The sequence below is a fragment of the Capra hircus genome, chromosome 19 (genome assembly GCF_001704415.2).
Source record: "Capra hircus breed San Clemente chromosome 19, ASM170441v1, whole genome shotgun sequence".
NCBI lineage: Eukaryota > Metazoa > Chordata > Mammalia > Artiodactyla > Bovidae > Capra > Capra hircus.
Genome location: NC_030826.1, coordinates 18,381,522 through 18,398,728, shown reverse-complemented (window position 1 = coordinate 18,398,728; position 17,207 = coordinate 18,381,522). Strand labels below are relative to the sequence as shown.

General features: G+C 36.9%; 1 protein-coding gene across 3 annotated transcripts in view; it reads left to right on the top strand.

Annotated features, from left to right (window-relative positions):
- Positions 1-17,207, top strand: part of NF1 (neurofibromin 1) — a 250,845-nt gene that overhangs the window by 127,962 nt on the left and 105,676 nt on the right. For 2 of the 3 annotated variants that reach the window (XM_018064268.1, XM_018064269.1), the window contains exons 28-31: positions 360-521; positions 675-778; positions 10,450-10,585; positions 14,662-14,724. In XM_018064268.1, coding sequence (XP_017919757.1) covers positions 360-521; positions 675-778; positions 10,450-10,585; positions 14,662-14,724 — 465 coding nt within the window. The remainder of the gene's footprint in view (positions 1-359; positions 522-674; positions 779-10,449; positions 10,586-14,661; positions 14,725-17,207) is intronic. The other variant, XM_018064270.1, reaches the window with a different exon arrangement.

Here is a 17,207-nt window from a genome sequence, read left to right as displayed (position 1 = left end):
AGTCTTATTCACTGTCATTGATTTTCTAGGAAAGTGATCTCTTCATATCAAATTCTCTGTCATCATCTTCTATTTCTACTTTTCCTTCATTATGTCATAGAATTTGAGCTGAATTCTGGATTTTTTCTGTCTGGTGGTAAACCTTTGGCCTCTCTTAGCTTCTTATCATTTAATTCTTAGAATTAATAGCTACTGTAGGTGTACAGAAGTAGTCATTTATCATAGACAAATGTGCATGGATAAATCCCAGGGGAAGAGTTAATCAGTCACCGTATACCTCAATTCAACAGGTGGTTTCAGTTTCCTGCTTAAGGAAAAACTGAACTGTTTACACTAACACAATCTTACTCTGTTGTCAGGATGAACTTGCTCGCGTTCTAGTGACTCTGTTTGACTCTCGGCATTTACTCTACCAACTGCTCTGGAACATGTTTTCTAAGGAAGTAGAATTGGCAGACTCTATGCAGACTCTTTTCCGAGGCAACAGCTTGGCCAGTAAAATAATGACCTTCTGTTTCAAGGTTTCTATCCATTTATCTTTTTTGAGGGGGGCGAGGGGAATGCAGAGGTATGCCAGACAGTGATTATGTACAGAATATACAGAGCAGAATGTCTTTTTTAATGCAAAATGTTTGAAGCAGGCATAGTAAATTCCTCCCTGTGTATTTCTTTAGGTATATGGTGCTACCTACCTGCAGAAACTCCTGGATCCTTTATTACGGATTGTGATCACCTCCTCTGATTGGCAGCATGTTAGCTTTGAGGTGGATCCTACCAGGTTTGTCATCCTCTCATTCGTAACAGCTCTCCATTTTTTTCATTACTGCCACCTGAGGCAAAGCCCTCATAATTTCTCCCCTTGATTCTTTAAAAGTTACGCACAAACACATTTTTCTTAAAGAAAAGCACTAATAACATTTAAGGTATCTTTGGCTATCACCTCTAGAGACAGCACTGTTACTAGTTAGGCTGTTCTGTCCTTTTTATAGTGTATTTGCATGTATGTATTTCTAGTTGTAGAAACTATATTATAATGTGAGCACTTAATATAAATGTAACATTATATATATGGTTTTGCAACTTTTTTTTAACATAACCTTATGTCTTATTAACATCATTGTCAGTGTAGAAAGATTATGAATCTTAATCTTTTTAACTGCTGTGTAATATTTTGTTTGGTTGGGCAATATCATTATTTAGCCAATATATTAATTATCGTATTAATTCCATTGACTTTTGTAATAACTTTCTAATTATTGTCCTAGCATTGTTGGTTTTTTTTTTTTTTTTTGGGCAGGTCATTTGCTATAGGAACTATTCTGAAACCTAAATTTTTTTGGTCACTTTTTTCTCAGAAACCATCAGTTGTTCCCAACTGACTCCCAAGAAAAAATACAGTCATCTGACTATAATCTGTATCACTGCTTGTCATTCTTTCTTGTCATCTCTGTTCTTAACTCCAGTGAAATATGCACGTTACACATTTTTAAAGTGACTTGGCACGTGGGGCTCACTGGGATTAGAGTTGCCTAATAAGTAATATTCCCTTTTCCCCACCTAAGTTCAAAAACAGAAGGGCAGAGGGAGAGAAAAGGCGGGAGGGCAGCACCCAGCAATCAGCTCTTTCCTTTATTTCTGATAAAAATGATTAAAAAGTGGGACTTTAGATCTTGTACACACAAGATACGTATAGGCTTGCTAGTACTTGGCCTTGAATTAGAATCTTCCCCATCTCTTGCACAGCTGGGTAACTACAGGCATGCATCACAGAGGCTGGCAAGCTTTTTATCGTAAGTGGAGAGAAGACCAGAGCATACCTTTTCTGTAGGCAGACAAAATTAGAATGGAGTGGATGGCACTGAATTTAGCATAGTTGACTCTTTTTTTTTTTAATCCATCTCACCATTCCTCCTATAATGAGGAGTGACTTGGGAGAAGGGAAAGAGGCCAAGGGGTAATGCAAGGTGCGTTTTAAAAACCACCATCTCCGTGAAGCTTTCTGCCTGTCCCCAAATGCCACCCATATACACAGACTACATGTGAACAGAGAAGCTATATCTCTTTCATGTTCTGCACCATCATTGTAACATTGAGTTGTGATAATGTGTTTTATGAATTTATCTTCCCCTGGACTGTTGGCTCTTTTACATTTCGTGTCTTCATGTCTTTCTATGAGTATTTAACATATCTGGCTTACAGTTGATATTTCATAAACATTTGTTGAATGAAATGCTAGACACTTATGTTATGCTTGCTTTCTCTAAGCCACATCGCTTGTCTTTCAGTTAGGACCCTAAAAATTGTTTTATTTTTTATTTTCAGGTTCAGAGCTTCATGATGGTTTCTCTTCCTAAATAGTTTTATTTGGCCACTTTGTATCAGTTGGTGTTTTGGGCTTTGCCTCTGCTGAAGTGTCAACTGTAGTAACTAATCAGCTCTGGCACCTAAATTAACCAGTTATTGTTGAAATACTTCAGTAGTTGTAGTTTAAAACTTCAAAGCAATGTTCTTTTAATGTCATCTTGTATTTTGTTACCTTTAAGCAATTTTACTTTCTAAAGGGTAAAAAATTACTTAGAGAGTGAACTAAATGCCTGAAAGAAATCTCCTGTACTAGGTAAATGCTTCAGTACAGAGAAGAGAATTAGATTACAAACTTGCTATATTCAGGTTACTTAAAATCAAACTGATGTTTTTCTGACATGTGGAGAGCTTAGAAGCTCTATGTTCACAACAGGAAAAAGTTGAAAACAGAAAATCAGCAAATCATCTTAGATTCATCAGAGAATTGAAGGGCAATAAAGGGAAAACACTAGAGTGACAGCCAAATTCAGAAAATCCCATTTTACAGGGGGAAACTACTGCTGGAGTCAGTAACTGGTAGGAATGCTTAGACTGTAATTGACAAATTACTTGAGGTTGACTGTGGATTAGTTTCAGAAACTCTAGGGCGCCCTCTGTCTGAGGCACCCACACTTTGTGAGTTTGATCTCTAGAAACTCTTCCAGATTCTCATGCTGAAGATTGGAGAAAAGTCCCTTTGTGCTCTGGGCAGGGAAGGGGGAAAAGTAACCATTTTGGCATATGCCCATAGTGTTCTGTTCTCTCCTACAGAGGCCTGCCTTCGAGGGAAACTACCAGAGCCTAATCTGACCTATAGGATGGGCAGCTACCCAACTCCAGCTTCCTCTAGCCTTCTTGAGGCACATAAGAGGAGAAAAATAGCTAAGAAATGCTTCTGAAGGTCACAGCCCAGGGACTCTGGCCCAAAAAAATAATGGAGATATAAACATAAGATTGTAGACTGCTTCCCCTCCCTAGGAGCTCACTACTACATCAGTAGGACTCCAAAGTATTAATACTGGGTTACAATAGAGAGCTGCAAACAGACACTCTAAGAAGAAATTCCTACAGAAACCCAGACAATTCGGTAGATAAAAAATAAGGACACTGGAAGAAATCAACACCTACAGCAAACATGAAACATAAAACACAAGCTAAGTCCTAGCCAGATGAACAGAGAATCTTCTGCTAAAGACCTCTTTATCTCTGTTCCTGCTACCCATTATGGCTTGGATCTTTTAACAAAAAATTACAAAGCATACTAAAAAGCAATAAAAATCATACTCTGTAGAGACAAAGCAAGCATAAGAACTAGATTCAGATGTAACAGATTTTGGAATTACCAGATCAGGAATTTAGAATAACTATAAATAATATGTTAAGGGCTCTAACAGAAAAAAGTGGACAACATGCAAGAATAGATAGGTGATTTAAATAGAGAGATGGAAACTCTAAAAAAGAGTCAAAGGAAATGCTGGAAATCAAGAACATTATAATAGAAAGGAAAAATGCCTTCAGATGGGCTTTATCAGTAGATTGAACACAACTGAGAAAAGAATTCAGTTCAGTTCAGTCACTCAGTCGTGTCCGACTCTTTGCGACCCCATGAACCACAGCACACCAGGCCTCCCTGTCCATCACCATCTCCCAGAGTTCATCCAAACCCATGTCCATTGAGTCGGTGATGCCATCCAACCATCTCCTCCTCTATCATCCCCTTCTCTTCCTGCCCTCAATCTTTCCCAGCATCAGGGTCTTTTCAAATGAGTCAGATCTTCGCATCAGGTGGCCAAAGTATTGGAGTTCCAGCTTCAACATCAGTCCTACCAACGAACACCCAGGACTGATCTCCTTTAGGATGGACTGGTTGGATCTCCTTGCAGTCCAAGGAACTCTCAAGAGTCTTCTCCAACACCACAGTTCAAAAACATCGATTCTTCAGCGCTCAGCTTTCTTTATAAGTCCAACTCTTACATCCATACATGACCACTGGAAAAACCATAGCCTTGACTAGATGGACCTTTGTTGGCAAAGTCATGTCTCTGCTTTTGAATATGCTATCTAGGTTGGTCATAGCTTTCCTTCCAAGGAGTAAGCGTCTTTTAATTTCATGGCTGCAGTCATCATCTGCCGTGATTTTGGAACCCCAAAAAATAAAGTCAGCCACTGTTTCCACTGTTTCCCCAGCTATTTCCCATGAAGTTATGGGGCCAGATGCCATGATCTTAGTTTTCTGAATGTTGAGTTTTAAGCCAACTTTTTCACTCTCTTCCTTCATTTTCATCAAGAGGCTTTTTAGTTCCTCTTCACTTTCTGCCATAAGTGTGGTGTCATCTGCATATCTGAGGTTATTGATATTTCTCCCGGCAATCTTGTTGCCAGCTTGTGCTTCTTCCAGCCGAGCGTTTCTCTTGATGTACTCCCCATATAAGTTAAATAAGCAGAATGACAGTATACAGCCTTGACGTACTCCTTTCCCTATTTGGAACCAGTCTGTTGTTCCATGTCCAATTCTAACTGTTGCTTCTTGACCTGCATACAGGTTTCTCAAGAGGCAGGTCAGGTGGTCTGATATTCCCATCTCTTTCAGAATTTTCCACAGTTTATTGTGATCCACAGTCAAAGGCTTTGGCATAGTTAATAAAGCAGAAGTAGATGTTTCTCTGGAACTCTTGCTTTTTTGATGATCCAGCAGATGTTAGCAATTTGATCTCTGGTTCCTCTGCCTTTTCTAAAACCAGCTTGAACATCTGGAGGTTTATGGTTCACATATTATTGAAACCTGGCTTGGAGAATTTTGCACATTACTTTACTAGCGTGTGAGATGAGTGCAGTTGTGTGGTAGTTTGAGCATTCTTTGGGATTGGAATGAAAACTGACCTTTTCCAGTCCTGTGGCCTCTGCTGAGTTTTCCAAATTTGTAGCACTTTCACAGCATCATCTTTCAGGATTTGAAATAGCTCAACTGGTATTCCGTCACCTCCACTAGCTTTGTTCATAGTGATGCTTCCTAAGGCCTGCTTGACTTCACATTCCAGGATATCTGGCTCTAGGTGAGTGATCATACCATCGTGATTATCTGGGTCGTGAAGATCTTTTTTGTACAGTTCTTCTGTGTATTCTTGCCACCTCTTCTTAATATCTTCTGCTTCTTTTAGGTGCATACCATTTCTGTCCTTTATTGTGCCCATCTTTGCATGAAATGTTCCCTTGGTATCTGTAATTTTCTTGAAGAGATCTCTAGTCTTTCCCATACTGTTGTTTTCCTCTATTTCTTTTCATTGATCGCTGAGGAAGGCTTTCTTATCTCTCCTTGCTATTCTTTGGAATTCTGCATTCAGATGCTTATGTCTTTCCTTTTCTCCTTTGCTTTTCACTTCTCTTTTTTTCACAGCTATTTTTAAGGCCTCTTCAGACAGCCATTTTGCTTTTTTGCAATTCTTTTTCTTGGGGATGGTCTTGATTCCTGTCTCCTGTACAAAATTAGTGAACTTAAAGATATGTCAATAGAAATTTTGAAAACTGAAATGCAAAGAAAAAGAAAAACTTAAAGTACATCTTATCAGAATGTGTGGAAGGTAGTGAAATGTAGTATTTAGAGCATTAAATGCATATATTAGAAAAGGAGGACCTAAAATGAATGGCCTAAACTTTCACTTTAAAAAACTAGAGAAAGTTCAGTATAAACCTAACTGAACAGAAGGAAAGAAATAAAAATTAGGTTAGAAATCAATGAAATGAAAAACAGGAAACCAATAGGATAAATAAAACCTGATTGTTTGAAAATCGGAGGGAAAATTTTTTATACACACGAACACTTAAATAATTAGATATGAAGCTTCATTATAGATCAGAATTAATGGAATAGCCAATGAGTTATCATTGGCATGTGAGAAGCAGGAGGGCTTAGATCTTTTAGAGGGACATTTGAAAGAGTCTGAAGCATACCTGCTGTGGTATGCTTTTTTTTTTTAATTAAGAAAAAGTTCCCACAAAGACTAGACAAGAATGTGAAGGTTTCTAAGACTCTCTTCTGGCCCTATTAATAAATTGTGAATTTTTTCTTTCATACTACAAAGCTCCTATACCTTCCATATTTCAGATTTGACTTATTGTTGTAGCTTCTTAAGTGATCTCCCTGCATACAAATCCCCATATCTCTTTTTAGTTATCATGTATCCCAAATTCATTTTCTGCCTCTGGCTTCCCTGCAACCTTTGCCATGTGAATTAATCATGTCTCTCTCTGGTTTGCTATTTTTGTCTTTTACATCGTCGAATAATTGTACTTGTTACTTGGTGTGTACTTGTCTTTCCCCTCTTTGAGAAACTCAAAGGCCAATTACTGTTGAATCCTCACCATGTGGCCTTAAGATGGCAAATAGTAGATGCGTGGTAAATATTTATTGGATTGAATTGAGTGCTTGCCCTGCCTTCCACTTTCTGAACTGCCCTTCTTTTTGCCTGTGCAAATTCTCTCCCTCCTTTAGAACTCACCTAGCCCACGAAATCTTTCCTGCCCATAGTCTACATTCATTTCTAAACTCTTACTGTATCCATATGCTGCATTACATAGTGAGCTGCAGGGAATCTGGAGTGGTGATTTCAGTCTCCCAAACTTTTATGTAATACGTAAACTAGTATAGAAATAGGACATTACTAGTTAAGAGATTGACAACGAATATTTACTCAATGATTATTTTGGTAAGGTACCGTGCTAGTTTTTAAGAGGACAAAGATGAATACATCCTTCAAGGAGCTTACAGTTTTGTAGGGGAGATAAGGCATATAACAAGTAGTTAAGTACTGACTTTCATAGGGAATGTGTTTTGAAGAGTTCAGATTATACCAGTTGGGCAGCTCTAGTAAAGGTTTGTGGACTTAACAGCCATGGGGTATAATTTACTCTTTTGTGGTGCTGTGCTTAGTTGCTCAGTTGTGTCCGGCTCTGCGACACCATGGACCATAGCCTGCCAGGCTCATCTGTTCATGGGGATTCTCCAGGCAAGAATACTGGAGTAGGTTGCCATGCCCTCCTTCAGGGCAAGTGAAAGTTGCTCAGTTGTGTCCGACTGTTTGCGACCCCATGGACTATAGAGTCTGTGGAATTCTCCAGGCCAGAATACTAGGGTGGGTAGCCTTTGCCTTCTCCAGATCTTCCAAACCCAGGGGTGGAACCCAGGTCTCTTGCATCACAGGTGGATTCTTTACCAGCTGAGCCACCAAGGAAGCCCAAGAATACTGCAGTGGGTAGCCTATCCCTTCTCCAACGGATCTTCCCAACCCAGGAATCTAACTGGGGTCTCCTGCATTGCAGGTGGTTTCTTTGCTAACTGAGCTATCATGAATCTTCCCAATTTAAACCTCATGAAATAGGCATTATAATTGATGAAAAAAATTGAGCCTCAGAGAGATTAAGTACCTTGATCAAGGTCAATAAGTGGTAGAGCTGAAATTTAAACCTAGTAAGTCTGCTTTCTGAACATCTGCCTTTAATCATAGAACCAAGACTTCAGAATCGTACAGAAGAGGGCCTTTCCTGGCAGTGCAGTGGTTACTCCATGCTTCCACTGCAGGGAGCATGAGTTTGGGGTGAGGGAACTAAGATCTCACATGCTGCATGGGGTGGCCAGAGAAATAAATTGAGTCGCTCAGTTGTGTCCGATTCTTTGCGACCCCATGGATGGCAGCACGCCGGGCCTCACTGTCCATCACCAACTCCCAGAGTTTACTCAGACTCATGTCCATTGAGTCGGTGATACCATCCAACCATCTCCTCTGTTGTCCTCTTCTCCTCCTGCCTTCAATCTTTCCCAGCATCAGGGTCTTTTCAAATGAGTCAGTTCTTTGCCCCAGGTGGCCAAAGTATTGCAGTTTTAGCTTCAGCATCAGCCCTTCCAATGACTATTCAGGACTGATTTCCTTTAGGATGGACTGGTTGGATCTCCTTGCAGTCCAAGGGACTCTCAAGAGTCCTCTCCTGTACCAGTTCAAAAGCATCAATTCTTCAGTGCTCAGGTTTCTTTACAGTCCAACTCTTCACGTACATATGTGACTGCTGGAAAAACGATAGCTTTGACTAGATGGACCTTAGTCGGCAAAGTAAAGTCTCTGTTTTTTAATATGCTGTCTAGGTTGGTCATAACTTTCCTTCCAAGGAGTAAGTGTCTTTTAATTTCATGGCTACAGTCAACATCTGCAGTGATTTTGGAGCCCAAAAAGCTAAAGTCTGTCACTGTTTCCACTGTTTCCCCATCTATTTGCCATGAGGTGATGGGACTGGATGCCATGATCTTAGTTTTCTGATTGTTGAGTTTTAAGCCAGCTCTCCTGTTTCACTTTCATCAAGAGGCTCTTTAGTTCTTCGCTTCCTGCCATAAGGGTGGTGTCGTCTGCATATCTGAGGTTATTGATATTTCTCCTGGCAATCTTGATTCCAGCTTGTGCTTCTTCCAGCCCAGTGTTTCTCATGATGTACTCTGTATATAAGTTAAATAAGCAGGGTGACAATATACAGCCTTGACGTACTCCTTTCCCTATTTGGAACCAGTCTGTTGTTCCATGTCCAGTTCTAACTGTTGCTTCCTGACTTCCAGGTTTCTCAAGAGGCAGGTCAGGTGGTCTGGTATTCCCATCTCTTTCAGAATTTTCCACAGTTTATTGTGATCCACACAGTCAAAGGCTTTGGCATAGTCAATAAAGCAGAAATAGATGTTTTTCTGGAACTCTCTTGCTTTTTTGATGATCCAGCAGATGTTAGCAATTTGATCTCTGGTTCCTCTGCCTTTTCTAAATAAATTTCCTTAAATAAATAATAATAAATAAATAAATTACCTTAAAAAAAAGTCTTACAGAAGAATTAGCAACACTAATTGGTTGTGGGGAGTAATGGACTACTGCAGACAGTAACGACACCAGCAGTTCCTGAATGACCTGATTGAAGCAGTAATCGTACCATTGACAACATGGGGAACACAGAATAAGACGTTTAAGTATGAGAAACAAATCAGCTAATTTGGAGCAAACTAAGTTTTAGATACAGACAGGAGAAATACCTAGAAGTTAGAGATATCAGGCTTGATAGGAAAGGAGGTTCAAAATAGGGCCTGAATGGTCCCAAAATATTGAAAGCATGTCAGCTTTACTGAAATCATGGAAAATAAAAGTTTAAAATGTGAGATGCCCTCTCCTCAGTTCAGTTCAGTTCAGTTCAGTCGCTCAGTCGTGTCCGACTCTTTGCGACCCCATGAATCGCAGCACGCCAGGCCTCCCTGTCCATCACCAGCTCCTGGAGTTCACTCAGACTCACGTCCATCGAGTCCGTGATGCCATCCAGCCATCTCATCCTCTGTCGTCCCCTTCTCCTCCTGCCCCCCATCCCTCCCAGCATCAGAGTTTTCCAGTGAGTCAAGTCTTCGCATGAGGTGGCCAGAGTACTGGAGTTTCAGCTTTAGCATCATTCCTTCCAAAGAAATCCCAGGGCTGATCTCCTTCAGAATGGACTGGTTGGATCTCCTTGCAGTCCAAGGGACTCTCAAGAGTCTTCTCCAACACTACAGTTCAAAAGCATCAATTTTTCGGTGCTCAGCCTTCTTCACAGTCTACTAGATGGACAAAAAAAATTTTTTTTAATTAAAAATCCTGTATTTAAAAAAAAAAATCCTGTCTTAAATTTGTGAAGATATAGGAGGATAATTGGGCTTCCCCGGTGACACAGTGGTAAAGAATCCACGCAAATGCAGGAGATGCAAGAGACATGGGTTTGATCCGTTGGTGGGGAAGATCCCCTGAAAGAGGAAATGGCAATCCACTCTGGTATTCTTGCTGAAAAATCTCTTAGACAGAGGCGTCTGACAGGCTACAGTCCATGGAGTTGCAAAGATTAGGACATAACTTAGTGGCTAAACAACAACAAGAGTTTTTATACACAGTTCTCAAAATTGCCTTTTTTTTTTTTTTAATAATTGGTTTGTTGAAATCAGGATTCCAGAAAAGTCTCAACATTGCATTTAGCTGAATATCTCTTTAAGGAGTCTCTTTTAAAGAATATGTCTGTTAGTTTGTTTGCTTTTAACTGGTTTTGCTTGTTTTTTTCCTCTCTTGGTAGGTTAGAACAGTCAGAGAGCCTTGAGGAAAACCAGCGAAACCTCCTTCAAATGACTGAAAAGTTCTTCCATGCCATCATCAGTTCCTCCTCTGAATTTCCCCCTCAGCTACGAAGTGTGTGCCATTGTTTGTACCAGGTATGCTTAAGGTTAGAGATTACCATTATTAGTCCATAGCTACATTTAAAAGAATGCTTTACCAAAGAGGGGTTTAGCTGCTAAACCAGCTGCTGATAGTGGGTGATTGATAATACTGAATCAGTTTGGATGAATACTACATTAAGAACTGTTTAAATTGGCTTTAAAAATACAAAGTAGTTTAATGGGGTACTTTAAAAATAATACATTTTCCTTGCATTGAGAACAAGTTTAAAATGCACCAATCTACTGGGTATAGTAGATGTGATTCAAGTTAGATATGTTATACAGTTTTTGTTGCTGATTTTATCTTTTACCTGAATTATTCATGGGGTCTTTCACATATGAGGTCAGTCTTTTCCTTGCTTTTTGTTTTGTGAAATGCTTAATCTCTGATTTTGATTTCTTCTCTTAAATTAATTTCTTTAATTAATTTCTTCTCCTAAATTAAATTCTATTGGGTTTGTGTCAGGTTTCCCCAGGACAAGCTGGTGTTTATTTTATATAGAATGCTACTTACATTGCATCATCATTCACATCCAATTATTAGACTTTCAGCCCTAGAACTGCAAGCAATGCTTCTGAGTTCAGATGTTCACAGTCATCCCCTACTTGCTGAGGAAATTACACCTGTGTTCTATTATGGCTTCCACAATATTTTTGATTGGCATATGCAGCTTCAGAAATGGTTTAATCACTCCAAGGAAGATTAGTGCAAATCCACATTAGCCTGTTAAAACTGATTCTGGAAGAAACATTAGTGGATCTGGAGTTTGGGATAAGGCCAGGTGTAGGATAAAGAATTTATGCATTTACCAAAACCCATACCTTTTGTGTCTTTTTCTTTGCAGAGTTATCCGCAGCCATTTGTTTTTAGCACAGGGCTTCAGTTGCTTGGAGACATTAGCAAGATCAGTGAAATCATCATTTTAAAAAGCTGTTTCAGGCTGCTCTGTGTGAATTTCCCCCCCATTGCTATTTATAAAGACGTATCTGCTGTATCTATAAAAAAATGTTTCATCATATTCATAGATGATGAAAAGCATACTTAGCGTTAAAACTCTCTTAATACATCATGACTTTTCCTGCCTTTTTCAAAATAGCTTGAGGGAGCTTAGGAGAGCCCTGTATGAGTTTTGCAGGTAGTTAAATCTGAAACCAGAGGGTAGTTTATAGTATGAAATCTAATTTAGTAAATAACATCTTAAGTTTGGGCATTATTCAGGTTTCTCTTTAAGTCCGATTCAGTCCTTCTTCTGTTGATAAAACTAGGCAGACTAGAAATGGTAAACACATGTTAAAAATAGTCTGGACCAACTTCTTGGTTGGCCTAATAATAACTTTTCAGAGAGCAAATGAATTTCTAAAGTGGCAGGGGCTTTGACTTTAGTTGGTTAAAAGTGATTGACTACAATTAAAAGAGTATTGACTACCTGGTTACATATATGGTCTAGTAGATTTTCACAGAAATTCTTCATGTAGTTGTCTCCCTAAGAAAAAAATTTTGTATCATTAGCAGCCTTGGAAAAGGAAAAAAGAACTAAGTGCTTGGCACTTAGTAAGTACTTAGGAAATATTTAATGAAGGAATAAATTACCCAGTTCCTCCCACCCAAGTATGCAAGATTCTTGCCAACTTTCATAGTTAGAAAGGGAAGGAGGTAGTAAAAATAATGCAGAAAATAAAGCCAGGTGATAATTGGTGGCTTATTAACCACTATGTGTTACGCTTTTTAAAACATTCCATAATACAGTATCCCATATTACAACAGACCCGAATCATTATATTAAAATTTCACATACAATTATTCTTCTTAAGAATATTATTTAAATGTTAGTGCAGTTTTTGGAATTGTTGGATAAACTTATTATTGGAATGTACAGTACTATAGAGGATAGATGTGCTATGTTATTTATAAATAAGGGTTTGTTTTTTAATAAGTGACTGATAATGGGAAATTTTACATTTGCTAATTAAAAAAGAAAAATAAACTTAGATCTCAAGATATTCTTTCATTGAGTATTCCTTGCAAATGTAGTTTTTCCCCTTAGTTTGCTCTTTTATTTTTATTCATCTTCCATCTTCTGGCTTTTCTTTGCCCTTTTGACTTTGGCAGTAACATAATGGTACCTTTGTACTTTTATGTTCTGTTGGGAGGGATAGTAGTCCATTGGTTTTATTTCCCTCTAGTAAATATGTCTCCTGCTTTGGGACCTGCTAGGGAAAATTTGAAAGCTATGTGAGTACATTGCTAGCTAATAAATTTCTCTGAGCTTTAGGTCTTTTTACTGGAGTTAGTATTTTTGACTGTTAAACCTTTTTAAAATCATGCTTTACCTAGCTCTTTCATTTTATATGCCTCCTTACTTAGCGGTCTGGGTTAAGGTTGTATGTGTTAGATTTATAACTGAGACATTTTTTCATGTGTTTATTTCCACGTTCATCCTGATAGTTTTGGAATAATGAGAAAGTATTCCCAGAGTGGATATTTTCCTAAGTTGTGGTGAGAGAATTCTGAGAAAGAGCTAAATATAATTCTAAACAAATGTCATCTTTTCCTGGCAAATCTACTTCTCCAAACAGTAGTTTACAGAAAAATTTTAAGGCTATAATTGCTAGTTGTATACCATGATTGAAAACAAAACGTGTACAAAACTGCATTTTTGTGATAAATTGGGTTACTCGTGCTTTTAGTCCAAAGTTTGAATCAAAGCTCTTTGAGATAAGGACTATGTCTTCTTGTTTGCTGTCTTCCAGTGCTTAGAATGGGTATCTAGCAATTAGGTGCACAGTAACTACTTGGATGAGTGAATGGATGGATGGATGTACAAATCAAACTAACTTTAAATCTCAAGTTACAATGTCGAATCACAGAAATCCTGGAATAAAATGCCTTGTATGGTAGATTGAAGAATTCTAATTTGTTTTCAAAATATTTTAAAAGTAATTTTTTTTAACTTTTAATTTTTTGTTGGGAGAGAGAAAACAATTATTGTTAGCAACGATTAACAACGTTATGATGGTTTCTGGTGAACAGTGAGGGGACTCAGCCATACGTATACATGCATCCATCTCCCCTAAACTCCCCTTCCATCCAGGCTGCCACAGAACATTGAGCAGAGTTCCCTGTGCTCTACAGTAGGTCCTTGTTGGTTATCCATTTCAAATATAGCTGTGTGTATGTGTCCATCTTTTAATTTTAATAGAGCTCCTTGGCCTAGAAATGACTCTGAGAGTTGAAACCAATATGTCTCTGGATTTGAGAGGCTTTTGGTGATGGTTTTTTGTTTGAGACATTCTGATAAATGGTGAAATCTGTGAGAAATTTTAAGCAGGCTTACAGTTTTATTCTATGATTTTCTCTGCAGTTTCTTCACTTTGATATTAATGCTTATTTCTAGTTGAGCTGATAACATTCTTTTCCCAAATGTTGCAGAGCTTTTAACCTTCTCTGGTTAGAACTTTTTCAGGAAGCAGCCTGCAAACAAAAATAAGTGAAATTTTAAGAGTAATCTTTCTTAAAAGAGAGAGACTTTTATTTTTCTATTGTATTTAGTCATTTAATGTTTATTTTTTAATCAGTAGTATTATGAGTTCAGTATCAACTATTGAAAAAAGAACTTTTAAGTCAATTGAAGGATACACAGAGAAGTATATATAAATATATGTAAATCAAGAAAAATTACGTAGACACATAGAAGTATTTTTAGAGTATGATCTACTTGTAATGAAGATTTTGTATAAAATTCATCAAAAGCTAGGAATTAACTGAAATGTAAATATTAAATATCCTCAGTTCATTTGAGGAGAAATTTTCTGTGATTTATAGCCAGAAATAGTAGATATGATTGTCTCCACATTTCTTGCTATTTATTTAGTGCTTTGGCTTAAAGACATAATAAAGATTAAAATCCAGAAGTAAAATTTGTCCCTCAAAATTCAGTTGATTTCTAATTTTTTGTTGATTCCATTTGTGTTACATTTTGATCGTGTAATTTTATGTACAAGCCAACATTGTTTTTGTTGCTGTATGTAGTTGGTGCTGTGACTTGTTTGTGCTCATCTCTGTTCTGTAGGCAACTTGCCACTCCCTACTGAATAAAGCTACAGTAAAAGAAAAAAAGGAAAACAAAAAATCAGTAAGTTTGGAGAACTTTTTTTTAGCTGTTTCTTTCAAAGCAAAACAAAAAATCTTTTGCTGTTTGTTAAGAACATCTTCACTTCAGCCTATTTGACCTTCACTGTAAAATCATTCTACTAATTCTGGCACAAAATAGCTTTCATTTCAATTAACCCTGGAATTAAGTTACATTGAAACATCTCTGTGTTCCTTTGGTTTGATTTATCCCAAAGGCATTTTGGGGGCATTTGGTGCATTTGATATCCCTGGTCTAATTTTATTATTGTTATTTTAAAAATTATAAATGAATGCAAAAGAAACTTAATTTCAAGGCCTTAGGAAATGCTGACTCTCTTCATTCTTGCTTCTTGTTTGCAGGTAATGTGAGTGATTTAACTAGAGATGAAAGTTTTTCTTAATTGCTAGAAGTACATAGAAGGAAACTGTCACTTTCTAAATCTTAACTAAAAGTAGCTAAATTTTATTTTTCACTTAGATTTTTATCTGGACAGTCTCAGCCGGGATTTAGATAATTGTTCTTAGCTTATAAAAATTCTTATGGTGAAACAAAACCACTTTTACCTTAGAGAAAATCTTTATAAGCTATTGGGACTGAGAATATAGTACTTTTGAAATAAAGAAAAGCAATGAGTCTTTATTTATAGAGAAACACCTCATTTGCAAACATGATACGCATGTACTACCTGCTTCTGTAAACTTGCCCTAATTTAAAAGGAAGAAAATTATGGTAGTCATAATTATTTTCTTCTGGCAGATGAAATTTGTCTAAAATATTAACATGCATTCATTTAAAATTTGCCATTATCTGTCAGTATGACTGATCCTTATCAGGCTTAGTATTACCTTTGTTCATATAATCCAAATGAATTTAGAGAAAGATGTAAAGAAAACCTGCAGGAGTCACATAGATAGTTTACTTTATTTATTATTTTTTTAAGATAGTTTACTTTAAAAGGTAAAATTTAGTATATAGTATTCATCTGGTTTCACCTTTCATTTTCGTCTGAGCTTTACCTTCAGTAAATTTGTTTTAAATTCAGAACTAAATTAAAATTTAGAAACATATGCTTTTATATACATTCAGGAGATTCTTTTTTGGGTATGTTACGTAAATTTGGTCAGCTGTGAGCAAATAGATTGGATTGGATGGCCATCTTGCTTAACAAAAACATTTCTTTCTAATGCTTCAGCCTTCTAATTCTCAGCGTATGTGGATTTAACATAATATACACCATCACTGTTGAAATTCATTTACTGTTTCTAACACTCTTGTTCGGTGTTTACTAATGCCATTTTGTAATATATTACATAAATTAAAATTCAGGCTTTCTCTGTTTCTGGAGCATGTTTTCTAGCCTTCCTAACATTGCTTTATTTATTAAGATTTTATCTACAGTTGTTCCTTGAAATGTTTTTTTCTACCAGTGTTATTTTCAGATTTCAAAAAAATGTTTCTGGGTAACACCAAGTTTTGGAATGCATTTCTCAGCACAAGTGATATGAGGTCCTTGTGGATATTTTAGAACACATTCTGAAGTGTGAAGACTGTGTAGTTATTATAAACCTAAAATGTTGGTTTATGGAGTTGTTGGCATAACCGAATCTAATGATCTTTTTAAAAGCAAGTTAACTTTCTTTTGGGGTCTATGTACCGTAGATTAGAATATTTAAAATATATAGAGAAAGTTCTGGCTTCTATTATGTAGCTGTGTAGTCATGGATAATTCTCTTTATTAAACTCAAACATGTACTATATAATTAGATTTCCTTTGAAGTTATTAACCTAACTCACTTTGATAATTAGAGATGGATGGGTTGTGATCCTCTTGCTGATGTATAGTGTATGACTACATTTATTTGTGACCTGTGGTTCACCGTTTATGAATAGGGGGAAGTAACAGGGCCATTTGACTGATGGCTTCTGCATACAGACTGGCTCTACTTTGACCTTTTATGCTGCAAGTTTTTTGGATATAAATTCGATTTTTACAGGTTAAAAATAAAACCAGTTTGAATATGTATATGTTATGAGGTAAAATTATACTGATGTTAATTAGTGGTGACAGGAAAAGAAGTTTTTTAATAAATTAATTCATAAAACTTGTTGAGCATTTTTATAGATATTGATTGTTTTATCAGATTTTAGTTCCCAAAATATACTGTCACTGATGAGATACATAATTATATGACACGTGAAATAAGGTGTGTTCTTGTAGTGTGGGTACCCTGAGTTCTGACATGAATGATTTTTGAAGATGTGGAAGATAGTGAAGGTGTAGTACCTTTCATAAGTTTTACAATATTTCTTTTGGGAAATGATTACGTCAGACAGTCGTTAAATTCTGAGATTGAATAATATTGAGTAAACATCAGGTATAAATGTGAGTCACACTTTAAAACCTTTTCTCTCCTGGAAAAAGCCATTAAATAGCTACTCTAAAAATGCATTTGAAAAGAGTTCTCCATGTGCATATAAGTGAT